This window comes from Monomorium pharaonis, chromosome 2 (assembly GCF_013373865.1).
Source record: "Monomorium pharaonis isolate MP-MQ-018 chromosome 2, ASM1337386v2, whole genome shotgun sequence".
NCBI lineage: Eukaryota > Metazoa > Arthropoda > Insecta > Hymenoptera > Formicidae > Monomorium > Monomorium pharaonis.
This window is the reverse complement of record NC_050468.1, coordinates 30,609,699-30,622,499: the sequence shown is the minus strand read 5'-3', so window position 1 is coordinate 30,622,499 and position 12,801 is coordinate 30,609,699. Positions and strand designations below refer to the sequence as shown.

Here is a 12,801-nt window from a genome sequence, read left to right as displayed (position 1 = left end):
CTTACGAGTATGATTATTAATATCGCGCGTGGTATGTTTTGTCAAATTTGTGCAAGATCGAAAAATGTTTCATTGGATTGGATGGACGAATAGAGAAATATTATTTTATGAGAGAAATAATATTCTAATTTTCCGCTCAGGGGAGAAAGGAAGGAGGCAAAGAGGGAAGGCTTTTCTGTCAGTAATTCTGATATCAGGCGAGTTTGAAGAGTCGCTCTCCACGCGAACAAAGTAGCCGACGGAGGCACTTTTCGGCTGGAGAAGCCGGTGTTAAGTGCGTGCAAAATCGGGGGCGATGGCGGACGCGCAAAGAAGGGTCAGCACCCCCGCGAACCCTGTGCTAGCGTGCTGTGTGATGGGCACTCCACCGTTTTCACTCTCGAAAAGTTGCATGCGCGCGCGCGCGCTTCGAATTTCCACGTTGAACGCTGCTCATATTTTCAAACATTGTTGCTATTCGTGGACGTGAGTCTGTAAACGGTTGATCTCATATGCCAATTTCTAATGTAACCTATTAGGTAATATGCTAATAATAAGAAAAACAAACGGCAAACGGTTTTAAATAATTTTTTTTTTAACTTTTCTGTTTTAAATTTAAAAACACTTTAGCTGGTAAATAATCTCAGAGCATTTTTCTTAAATCATTTTAAAACTTAAAATTTTAATATATTTATGCAATGTTCTAATTTTTTATTATATTAAACAGAGCATATGTATTATATGATATTAAAAAAATCTGCTGTGATTAATAGAATTATTATTAATGTACCTCAGATTCTTAATAAAAAGATTGTTGGGTACGAAATATCGTATCGACCGTCATTAAACCGTGCCAAATAAGATCCGTGACGGTATGCTGCATTGTCTATTGTATTTCTAGGGATTATTGCGGCGTTCGGGATTGTTCGGTGTTCACAACGTGGCGATGGACTATGGTGATTGTTGGAAATTTTCCCAACCGTTTCTCGTTTACTCCGTTTTCCAGCGACGTACGCCATTTAAAACTATCTACAGAGCGCAAACGGTTTTCTCTTATATTTTGTAATCCATTTAACTGCAGACATGAAACTAACTCAGATTATTATTTTATAACGTGAGAAGATTTCTTAGTAAATGCAAAAGTTATTGACAAGTTAAATTGGTAAAATTAGTAAAATTAATTCTTTTTAGGAATCACAGCGCAATCTGTCAATTTTATTAAATAAAATATATTAAAGTTTTTCAGAAATAAATGCATTTATGATCGAATCTGATAAGAATATTTTAAAAGAGAATGAATATATTACTAAATTTCACTTATGTCACACAAATTAATCTGCAAAAAGTAAGGAAAGAAATTATACGTATTGTATGATTATAATTTATAATTTATATGAATGGAAAATTGCGATTGAATATCATATATATATATATATATATATATATATATATATATATACATAATTAGATATTATTTTACATTAACTAAATTAATCAGTTATAAACAAACTAAATTTTATATTCTTTATTTTAATTTATTATTTTAATAACTTTATTTTCTCTTTCTCATTCTGATTTTGTTTTGTCCAGACTTAATATTAAAGCGCTTAATATTAAATTCGTTTTTACTGAAGAGAGTCGCATTCATACACGCACGCACAAATTGGACTGTTTTGTCATTCGCGATGGCGCGACGTGTGGGAGAGTGGGGAAAGGCGAATTAATAGAATGTTATATAAAAAAAAGTGCGTAGATAAGCGAGCGGGGGACGATCCGCTCGTTTAATGAGGATGTACGCGTATTATGGCGGCGTAGGTCGCACGTCGCGTTTCTAATCGCGTCGTGGGGTATGTTAGCGGCGCTAATAATGGTAACGGTAGCGCGGATGTGTAATAACGTTGACAACGGCACGAACACGCGGGAGTAGGCCAAGGATTTTCAGAGAGGCCGATCACTGATTTTACCGAAGACGTTCGATAGCCTTATTACGGTGAAAAAAAAAAAATGGAACATGTGCTATATCTCGTGTTTACGAGAAAACTTTGATTTATGCTTATTCGTTGTGGAAGCATATATAGGAATGGTATTAAAAAATTCAAATTTTTGGTTTGAAGATATTGTTATTCTTTGTCCGATATTTTTTTCTTTCTATTTACGAAAATTACTTTTATATAAAAATATGAATACAATCATAATGAAATGAAATTGCAAAATCTTTTTATGTGAGCAAGTCATGTGTGTTCCAAATTATTAAATTCTTTAGGAGAAGGTTTTATATTTTTGCTTGTACAGACAATTTTGCTTATATGATTGCAGATTTTAGGCTAACTTTTTTTTGCGCATGCACGAAAGATTTTATAAAAAATAATTTTGATATTAACCTGTAAATTAATTTTATCATAAATATTACAGATAATATAATAATAATAATAAGGATAAGTTCTTGTATCGTGCATTTAGACTGTAAATTGTTGCATTTCAATATTCACTACATCAAAATTCATATTCACGATTTCTCTTATTGATCTTTCTGATTAAAATTATTGTTAAAGTAAACAATTTTTTTACAAAATTTTATTTTTGTATGAAAACCTCACGTTAATGTAAAATTCGTTAAAATTGTTTAATTTAATTATACGTACGTTATCTACTTATTGCGTAATAGATACATTATATTTTTGAATATGGACATACACGTGCAATATACATCGAGCGTATATGTGTAAATATTCTAGCAGGAGACTGCAGACTGAAAAATGTATGTATGCGAAAAAGGCAACGATCAATAATAGACATCTGATACTGGACTACCAAGCGTCTTTCAAGAAGGCGTAGCTGATACACGACCGATAAATGCTCAACTTTCTTAGAAGAACTTGATTGATAATCTTTTGACGGCCGTACGTCTTTTGCGAGTAACGCCAATGAACAAATGTGCGCGCGATCGATGACAGGGTAGGGAGTTATAGAAAAACCCGATGTGGAAGAAGGTCACGCGAAAAGTAGCGATATAAATTGTAATCGATTTTGTTTCACGACACAAAAGGACACCGAATACATCACTTCTCCCTGATCCACCATTATTCGGACGTTTATGTTCTTTTGCGCCGTGTTGCATGAAGCTGTCAAAGAGAGAAACTATGTTGTATATAAGCCAGTAGGAGATGAAGGGCATTCCGCAGCAGCGTGTCGCGCTTTTAACAGACGGCCCTTTGTGATATCGTACACTGTCCGAAACATCGCCGTCAGCATATCTCGATCCAATCTAGCTCGCTCGACGAATACTCGTACGCGTGTGACAAACAGCAAGCTCTGTTTATCCCATTCTAATCGCGCATGTTTGAGATTCGATTGAAATACAGACCTCTGCCATCGATCTGCCAGATAGATTCGTGCATGATAAAGTTTCGCGCTTGAATCTCGAATTGGGGTTGGTTGCAAAAGTTATGGCCCTTTTTTGGCGTTGCTCTTGTTACACTGTGCGGACGTCACGGCGAATTATTTATTGGAAAGAGTGACGTCAAGAGTTGTCTGTAACAAGAAGTTGGTGTCACTTATTTACGTGTCACTATTTTGTGCCACCAATGAATCTAAAAAAGGGACACTTGTCTTCAATTTTAATGTGTGCAAGTTTTCGGAAAGAAATAAAATATTGTAGACGCTGTAAAAAAAAATTTGCGATAAATTTGAAAAATTTCCAATGTTCTTATGGCGTTCGCGATTTTTGTTCCTCCTCGAAACTCGTATATTATAGTCGCACGTAAACATTTTCTTTTTTAAATTTATTTTTGCTATATAAAATATTACTATAAATAATAGTCAAATAACACCAAGCACATTTTTTTTTTAAATAGCTCTTGACGTTATCTTTCCGACAAAGTATAATTCGCCTATCTGTTGTTGACATAAAACAACTCCGATATTTATGCCGCAGAGGCGTAAAAAGAAAGTAGAATGAGCGAAGGTAATTTGCACGCAATCATCCTATTATATGTCGTTATGTTATATTAGTATCGCGGTGTAATTTCAGCTTTTTTACTGTGAATATTAACGAAACCAGTGAGTTGAATCGATTTGTCAATGAATAAGTAGCGTATTACAATCTATTACAACCTACATAAAATGATTATTTCTTTTGTAAAAGGCTTAGAAGTTATTTAGTGACATAAGTGTAGGGGAATAGTAAAAGATGGAATACGACAAAATACAAGTGCTTAGTTCTCATATTCTTTGTTTAGCTTAATCTACTATATAGCTCATCTCTTTTGATATACTGCAACTAATATATATATGCAAAGGTTTTTACAATTTTTTTCAAGTAAAAAGACGAATAAAAAAAGATTTTATATTTCAAAATTTTTTTTTAAATAGTGGACAGTATAAAAGTTTCTATTTTATATAATTTATTTATTTTAAAGATGATAAATAATGCTTGATAAATTAACCTTTCTATAGACATATATATTGGTATTGTAACAAAAGGAAAGCTAAAAAAAGGGCGAAAAGTTTTGTACTCGCGCAATAATTCTCGCAGACTGATCTAGATTGAATTCTTTCCTCTGCAGACGAATTAAAAAATGCTTGCAACGTTCTTTCGAATAATCCCTCGATTTACTCGCTTGGCGCGCATACACTTTCCAAACAACGGTAAGCGCGTGCTTCATTCTCAATTCCAGTTCCCGTTCCATTTCCATGCAACCCGTCCACCTGCAAGCGCTCGGGCATTTTGTTTCGCGATGGTCACGGCACGTTTACGCTTACATACGGTGAATCCGCACGGCCGTCTCGACGATCAGCGGTTCGGATTACCTCGAATATCTTACCGTAGCGTGTAACTTTTCAGGCAGTCTTAGAACTTAACGGCCGCTATATTTTCACTGTACATACGTTTAGCACGCGATGTTGCTGTTACGATTCTTGCTTTGAGGAAACCTACGAGTCTTAGACAAATAAGACAGTTACGTTTATCGCTAAACGCGCGATGAGGAAATAAGAGTGACTTACAGTAACGGCAGGAAAATTATTACTTTGGTAATTATACTTGATTTGTCATCGGAACTGCAACATGGTATTAACTGTTTTTGCAAATAAAATGGAAAAACGTTTAAGATAGAATGTCATTGCTCTTTCTAGTTAGTGATAAGCAAAAAATTGAAGACAGATTAAAAGAAAGATTTAATAGGCATTTACAGTTTTTATTTAGTGATTGCATAATGTAAAGATTTGATTTTAGCGAGAAGAAATGGTTTATTTAAAACAAGACAGACGTTTTTTGATTTTGTTTAAATATATGAAAATCGATATTTTTAAGATTTGAAATAATGAGTTTAATAAGAATAGTAAAGAAGATGAAGTAATAAAAATTTTTTTTAAATAATAAACCTTAATCAAATCTTTATTGCAGAAATTTGTCGTAGATGGTTTAAAAAAGAAATTATTAGAATATTTTTACGGTTTTAAAATATTCTTTATATAAAAGAGGATTGTTATTTATTCCCATGTTAACTGAAACGACTTCTGCACATGAAATTTACTTCTGTCACAATTTTAAGTTCATATATTCAACTTCGTCAGATGAAATAAAGGTTAAATACTGTTAATACGCTATGACGTATGACGACGTGATCTAACCGAAATATAAATACGTAATTATGTAAGCCGGTCGTCCGATATTAGAAGATAGAGTATTTGCTCTGCAGGTCTCATTTCACATAGGAAGGCGGCTTTACGAACTGCCCCATATACCGAGGGTATTTTTATCGATGAGCCGTTTACATGCACGGCCGAAGACAGATTTGACTCTTGGACCAACGCGTTGTCTAGGAAAGCATAGCGGCGGTAAACAGGCCGTGACGTAGTCTTTAATCACACTCATGAATTATCCTTTTTTTTCCATTAATCGCAATTATCTTCTACAAACAGTATCCGATAAAGATCGAGCATCATCTCATTCAATCACTTTGGAAAGATTTTGATTGTTTTTTTTTCGTAGTTAAGCAACTATTATATATTTTTAATATTTTTATTATATTATTTATTATTTTTAAAATATTTTGGTTAGTGCCACACTTAAGTAAAAATTATCTTTGCATAGCTGGATATCGACGGAACCAATTGAGAGATTTGACTAGTGTAATTAAAAAATCTTTGAAGTAGATAGAATAGCTGATTGCACTTTTTAGTTACATAGAGTTAATTCGAAACAATAAACGTAAAATTAGAGTTACAAACAATCCAAACAATTTGATTATCTAATCGTGAGCCCCAAAGTAGGTTATAACCGTATTTTTTTCCCCCCCAGAGCATCTCCCAGATATTATGGAAAATGAAGTTGTAATTACAATTCTATCGCGTAGCTAATTTAAACAGAGTATCACATACTTTTCGCACATTTTCCCGTCGTTTGATACGTGTATCATTGTCGTTCGGTTATCCAACGCGCCCACTCGTAATGACTCGTGACGGTGAATCATCACCTGTTCGCGCCGACAGGATCGCGGACACATCGCTCCCGCGAAGGTTGCATGCTGGATTTCCATCCGCGCCACGCCCGCATTATTATCGGGCCTGTAGATTTTTTTACAGGTCGCCGATAACAGCCTCGTTCATAACGTTTCGACTCAACGAGACGATCGACGACCTACATGCGATGAGGCCGTACGTTACGTTCGCGGCTGGGCATTGATACAATAACTCATTACGTATCCGCTGTTGTTCGATCCGGCATCAATCCCGCCCAGCCCCCATCGTCAATTACGGATCGTTACGCGTTGGTAACTCGACGTCGGTCGATGATCGAGCGCGATTAGTAAATTGATATACGCGCCTGAACTACTCTTCGCGCGCGGCGCGGGGCTTTTGTTTAACGGCGTTTCGCTTCGCGGTGCATAGGCGGTCGTCGGCGAAGACGGGAGACGCGGACTCAGCGAGTTTCTTTCAGCGAAGGGGAGAAAGAACGAGCCGGTCGGGCGGGAAAAGAAGAAGAAGAAGAAGAGTACGACGACGACGATGAAGAGGGGGAAAAACAAGTAGTACGAAAGCTAAACAGAAACGATCCGCAAGGCCGGCGAAGCTCCGCGCTTCTTCTTCTTCTTCTTCCCTTTCCCCCCGTACTCTATCCCGTCGTGGCAGCTCCTTCGAAATGTTCCCTCGCTCGCATACACACGGCTTTTATCCCTAATAGATTGCTTTCTCTCCCTCGTACATTCGCGTGTGAAGGTTTACGCGACGTGGCAGCCGGTAAATAAGTTTCGGCATACGCGCGCAATTCAAATGATAATTTGTTTAGATGGAGGGAAATTCTGTTGAATGGTGGCGTATGGTGATTCGGAGATCACCTTTAGAAATGATTACGGTGCCTCTGATATCGCTGTATCGTGGGGAAAAAACGGACGGTTATATTCAATAATTTGTTTGTTGCCTGCAAACAAATCGAATACGGTGTAAATTTTTTTTCTTTTAGAATTCGTCTCGCGGTGTACAATGAAATATTTTACAAATTAGAACCTTGAACTGTTCTGCCGATGGATAATGGGTTAATGAGAGGAGAATATTCTCGAACGACAGAATCGATTGGCGAACAGAGAAATAATACATGAATACCGTGGAATCCTTTCGACAGCGCGACAGCGCGTTATAAAGTTCTTTTTTTAAGCGAGATTGCAGGCGAATGGAAGAAATACGCGAAACACCAGACTGAGATAGGATTGAATATACTCGAGGTCGTGATCGATTTTGTCTTGTCCGCGTCCGACGAGTTATTTTCGTCTCCTTTCAATCAAGAAGCGAAATCTTCCACTTGTTCTTGACCATTTAAAAGTTGCTAGTCCGCACGTCTAAAATTATCCTCTTCCCGTATAGCGATGGCTAAACCGGCGCGGAATCTATTTATGCAAAAAATCTCGAAGATATTTCACATTACGTAAAGACATTTTACAGTAAACAACTGTAGCATGTATAGTATACATTGTAATATTTATAGTATTACTGTAAAAAAAAGAGTCTTGTTGAATTAATTAGAAATCTGGTAGGTTCAATCAGATTCTGGTTGAACCTACCAGATTTCCGATTAATTCATCAAGATTTTTTTCAATGTATAAGTATCGAGTAATTTTACGTTATTATGGATGTGAGAATTGCGAGTGGTGTGTTACGCGCGGGTGATGAAAAAAGTTTAAATTAAAAATCGCTGTCGCGCAATAATCAGATAAATTCTCAAGTGCCCGATCCAATCGAAGCGAGACCCAGTCCCGTTCCTCGAGGATCAAGAACCTCTAAAATACGTTTGTCGGGTTCATGGGTGCTGAACGCAGCACCGGGAGTACTTGCACGACCTCGACTTACCGCTTTCAAGGTAGTTAAGGTACGTGTCTCGCGTGACGTTACCTATCCAAGGTCGGAAGATGGCTTCGGAAATTGAGGATCGCGTAACTCCCTCATTCTTTGCGTTTCGTAAAAAATGATTTTTGGAATCGATGGAATCTAAATTCCCTCTTCCGCAGAGGCTCTCTACTTATGTAACGCGCAATGTCTTTTTTTCTTATTCAACTTGTGTTGTAACACAAATATTGATTTATTTAGTTTATTTATTTTTTATGTATAGCTATAAATTTTCTACCAAAACGCGCGTGATTTATATTTTTTATATTTAGATTATCTCATTACGTGTAATAGAAATTTGTATGATTTTATTGCACGGAGATAAAGATTTCTTTAAATTTGGTAACATTTATTAAAAACAAAGGAAATTTACTTTGGAATAGTCAAACAAAACTGTTTATTTGAAGAAACGAGTATAATTATTTTATTATTTACTAATAATAAACTGTTTGATTATCAATGAAACAATACTTTTCTGTCAATAAGATAATGTTTGTATATAACATTATGTTATTTGAATAAAGCAAATAAAATAAGTAAATCTAAATGAAGGAATGAAAAAAAACTATTCAAAGAAATCATTTTTTCTATGTACAAAATATATATTTCGATACATTTGAATTAATGTTTGATTACACATAATTTAATATTGAAAAGACCTGTGTAGTTTATTATTATTTATTTAATTACTTAAATTTTTAACGACACGTGAATTTATATATAGATTTACTGCAAATTATTGATATAAGATTATTAATTGATGTGCTGACGACGTTCCAAGGCGTAATTTCCACTGATTTCTTCTGGCCGTGAAGGAGTTAAAGGTCAACATGCTGACGTTTCCAGTTTGGTCGATGCATGTTGCACATTTGCAGGTGCACCTTAACGAGCGACTTCCGATCCGCGACGTTTATAATTCTACCTGCATGTCCCGCGATTCGTAACGGTGCTTTTTATCGTCACTGAGAAATTCAAATCTGCACGGGGGAGAGATTAATCGTATTTTTCACCACGAGGAAAGCTCATTAATCATTTTCTTAAGGAAGTGCTTATAGTCATTTGAGATTTACCAAAAAAGAAACAAAGTAGACAAGTTGAAAAGAAAAGAGGAGAAGGAACATTGATTGTGTTCAGCGTAAAATGATATGTTTGCCTTTGCGAGACGCGAATAGCATGCCAAATTTATTTTTCCTACTTACACTTTCTATCTGTCTTTTTGTTGCAGAATCCCGTATATACGATCGACGAAATCGAGAAAGGCGCCCACGCCGTGGCTGTTAGATATGCCGGAAATGCGCCAAGACGTCTTTCCACAGGGATATCCCGCGATTTCCGCGACTGTAAAGTTTACGTATCGCCCGTGATCCAATTGATGATGATATCCGGAAATATCCTCGTAAAAGGAGAAATCAACGTGTCTTGTGACGACTGATAAGATGATAGAGAACAGCTCGTTTCACCAATGATAGACACGGTGTCGCGCGTACGTCATTGAAATCATCGAACGTCGCCCCTCCGATCGAGGGTGACGGCAATGTTCAGGAACGAGTATTTGAGCAAGACACGGAACTACGCGAGAGCAGTTAAGAAAAGGACTGTGCTATAATCTTGCGGGCTTATTATGACGGACTACTTGGATCCACATTTTGTTCGGGCTCTTTGCCGTGATCCAGAAAGACGAACCCTCCAGGTGAGTGTAAATTATTGTTATCCCCCTAACTTTTGAAGTTTCTTTAAGGAAATTGAATTGGACGTAGACCAAATTGGCGAGCAATTTTATGAATATATATATGAACATATTATTAGCTTCTTCATTTATGTACACCGAGGAAGAAGTTATTGATTTAGGTAAATTTTTCAATTTGATTAAATTTCTTCAGTTCAAATATCTATGCTTTTAACTTAAATAGGAAGTAGTATTAATGAAATAGTATTGATTAAGTATTAAGTATGTATGCATTTAATTTTAATACTTGAACTAAAAAAATCTAATCAAGTTGAAAAATTTTGTAAAATTAATAACTTTTTTCTCTCAGTGTAATGAACGTAGTGCAGAATTGTGAGAGTGTATAGCCGCGCGATTATACACATTATATGCATTCGACTATGTAAACGCGTACATTCACAACGACGTAAAGGTCAAAGGTTCTCGTTGGCATCTTGAGGCAATCTGAACTTTCCAAACTATCAACCTTCTGTTAGTTTTACGTAATCGAGATAACATTCTTCCTGTGAATCTTCCGTAAAGTCCTAGTCTTCAATTATTAATTATTTCATGTTTATTGAGAAAAGTAAAATACGACGAAATTGCGAATCACCAATGAGATTAGATCCTCGAGAGCTTTTTCACAATATGAAATATGAACATATTTTAATAATTATTTATTGATGGCTTGTTTAGTGAATACATTTGATATTAAAACAATATAGAGATTCTTTATTTTTACTTATGAGAACATGCTGTGAAGAAAAATATGAATCGTGCTTATTTAAAAAGTATTCCGTGATCCAGATTTTATTTCATTCCTTCGAGCTTTAATTAGTCAAATATTTGTCTTTCATGGTATTTAACCAAGTTACGGAACAGAGCATATTTTTCAATTTCTTTCTTTTTTTGTCCAATTTTTTATTGTTTTTTCTGGTTAATTAATTGTCGCGTTAACGTATCGAATGTGTAATGTGTATGCGTAGGCATCTACTTATTAGTAGTACGATAAATTAAGTAGTAATCCGTGGAGAAACGTATCAACGGTACATGAAGGATGTTTCCGAAGAAACACGTGCATCGTAGATCGTGTAGACTGATAATAGTCTTAGAAAGTATAACAGCAACATATTCATTGCACCGCTAGGTCGTGAACATCTCGCGATAGCATACGCGTGCGACTAGAGTACAAAGAGAAAGAACACTCTCTTAATTATGAGGTCGAATCTCTGGGAACGCATCTTCCGATACAAACAACGCAAACAAATTCTCAACCGTATGCGGCTCTCGGTATAGAATCAATTCATACTTCTTTATACGGAAAATTTTTCATCAGTTTTTCAGAGAAAACGAACATGGGTTTCTAATTAAATAAATGTTCGTCTAGAATGAATTAAAAATACATCTATGTATATGACATTTGTTTTCCGGCTGAGTAGAATGTCATTTATCGAGAATACCGGATGGAAATTTTCACTCTTGTGATACTTGTTTTATTGGAACGCGGAAATCGATGACTTGTCGTGTTTATACTAATTATTGTCACGACATGCACGACGGTCAATATACTTTCTTAGAAAGTTTCGACAACATGTTGCGCCATCGTTAATGATGCAAGTTAATGAACCTTCGCTGGTATCGTTCTTTATCCGACGAATTGCTAGGTATATTAGTGTTTACTATCGGAACAATTTTTAATTTTCAGGAAATTAATTTTTTGAAAATAATGGATTTTTATGAAATTTTAATGATACTCGGGGGAAACTTACGGAAAATTTTAAATTTAATTTTTATTTTTTTTTTTGATAAAATTATTTCTTTAGTCATTTTTTTCTTAATCAATTAAAATTGATCAGTAATAAATATGGCATATACACATATATTCTCGTGTGACCTGCAAGTTTTTATTTAAAATTAGTGACGATATAGAAGACGGTACATTGTTCCATTTGGCGTGTGTCATCTTTTGAATTTTGGGCTTTCGTAGCGTTAGTATCATGTATTCTGGATCGTTATATGACATATTTAGTTCATACTATTTATTTTTAGTACCTACCCCAATTTAATATACAAAACTTAAGTGGCTCTTCTTTATGATTGTACGATTATAAGAAACATTAAAAATATAATAAAATAAATATATTTTAAAGCCGTGTTAAAAAATTTTCTAATCTTAAATTTTGAATAAAACTCACGAAAATTCTTAATAAATTCTAAAAATACTTTGTGTATGTAATTTTTGGACTTTTATTTTTCGCAAAAAATATTATATTAATAAATAAATTGCTAGGTGAATTTTAGAGAAACCATCATGAAAAAAGGAAAGATTAACAGAGTATCATTTTATAATAAAATATTTTTTAACGGCGCGTTTCAAGAATTTTCTAGAATGTATTGAAGCAATTCAATACATATTGTCAAAAGCTCTATATACAAGCCGCCATTATATTTAATTGTTTAGTTCTTCGTGAATCTCGTATTCTCTGTCTATGCCAGCGACATGATAAAACAATTGTTATTCAAATAACACGTTTTATCTCTGCATGCTTGCGTAAAGAGAAGCTAATGATAATTTATAGTCTCTCTTCAAAATGCTTCATACGAAGAAAAAGGAGCGTACGTAGATAAGATATAATACGCTTTATGCGCTATCGTTTTCTCCAGACGCAACTAATAAATACATAACATAAGAATTTCGGAGATAGCGAATGTTCCGATTGTAAGACGACGAGCGGGTT

General features: G+C 35.0%; 1 protein-coding gene across 4 annotated transcripts in view; it reads left to right on the top strand.

The window, feature by feature from the left end:
• Positions 1–12,801, top strand: part of LOC105831101 (rap guanine nucleotide exchange factor 2) — a 135,242-nt gene that overhangs the window by 20,105 nt on the left and 102,336 nt on the right. For all 4 annotated transcript variants that reach the window (XM_036283494.1, XM_036283491.1, XM_036283493.1 and 1 more), the window contains exon 2: positions 9,584–10,048. In XM_036283494.1, coding sequence (XP_036139387.1) covers positions 9,980–10,048 — 69 coding nt within the window. In that variant the 5' untranslated portion in view covers positions 9,584–9,979. The remainder of the gene's footprint in view (positions 1–9,583; positions 10,049–12,801) is intronic.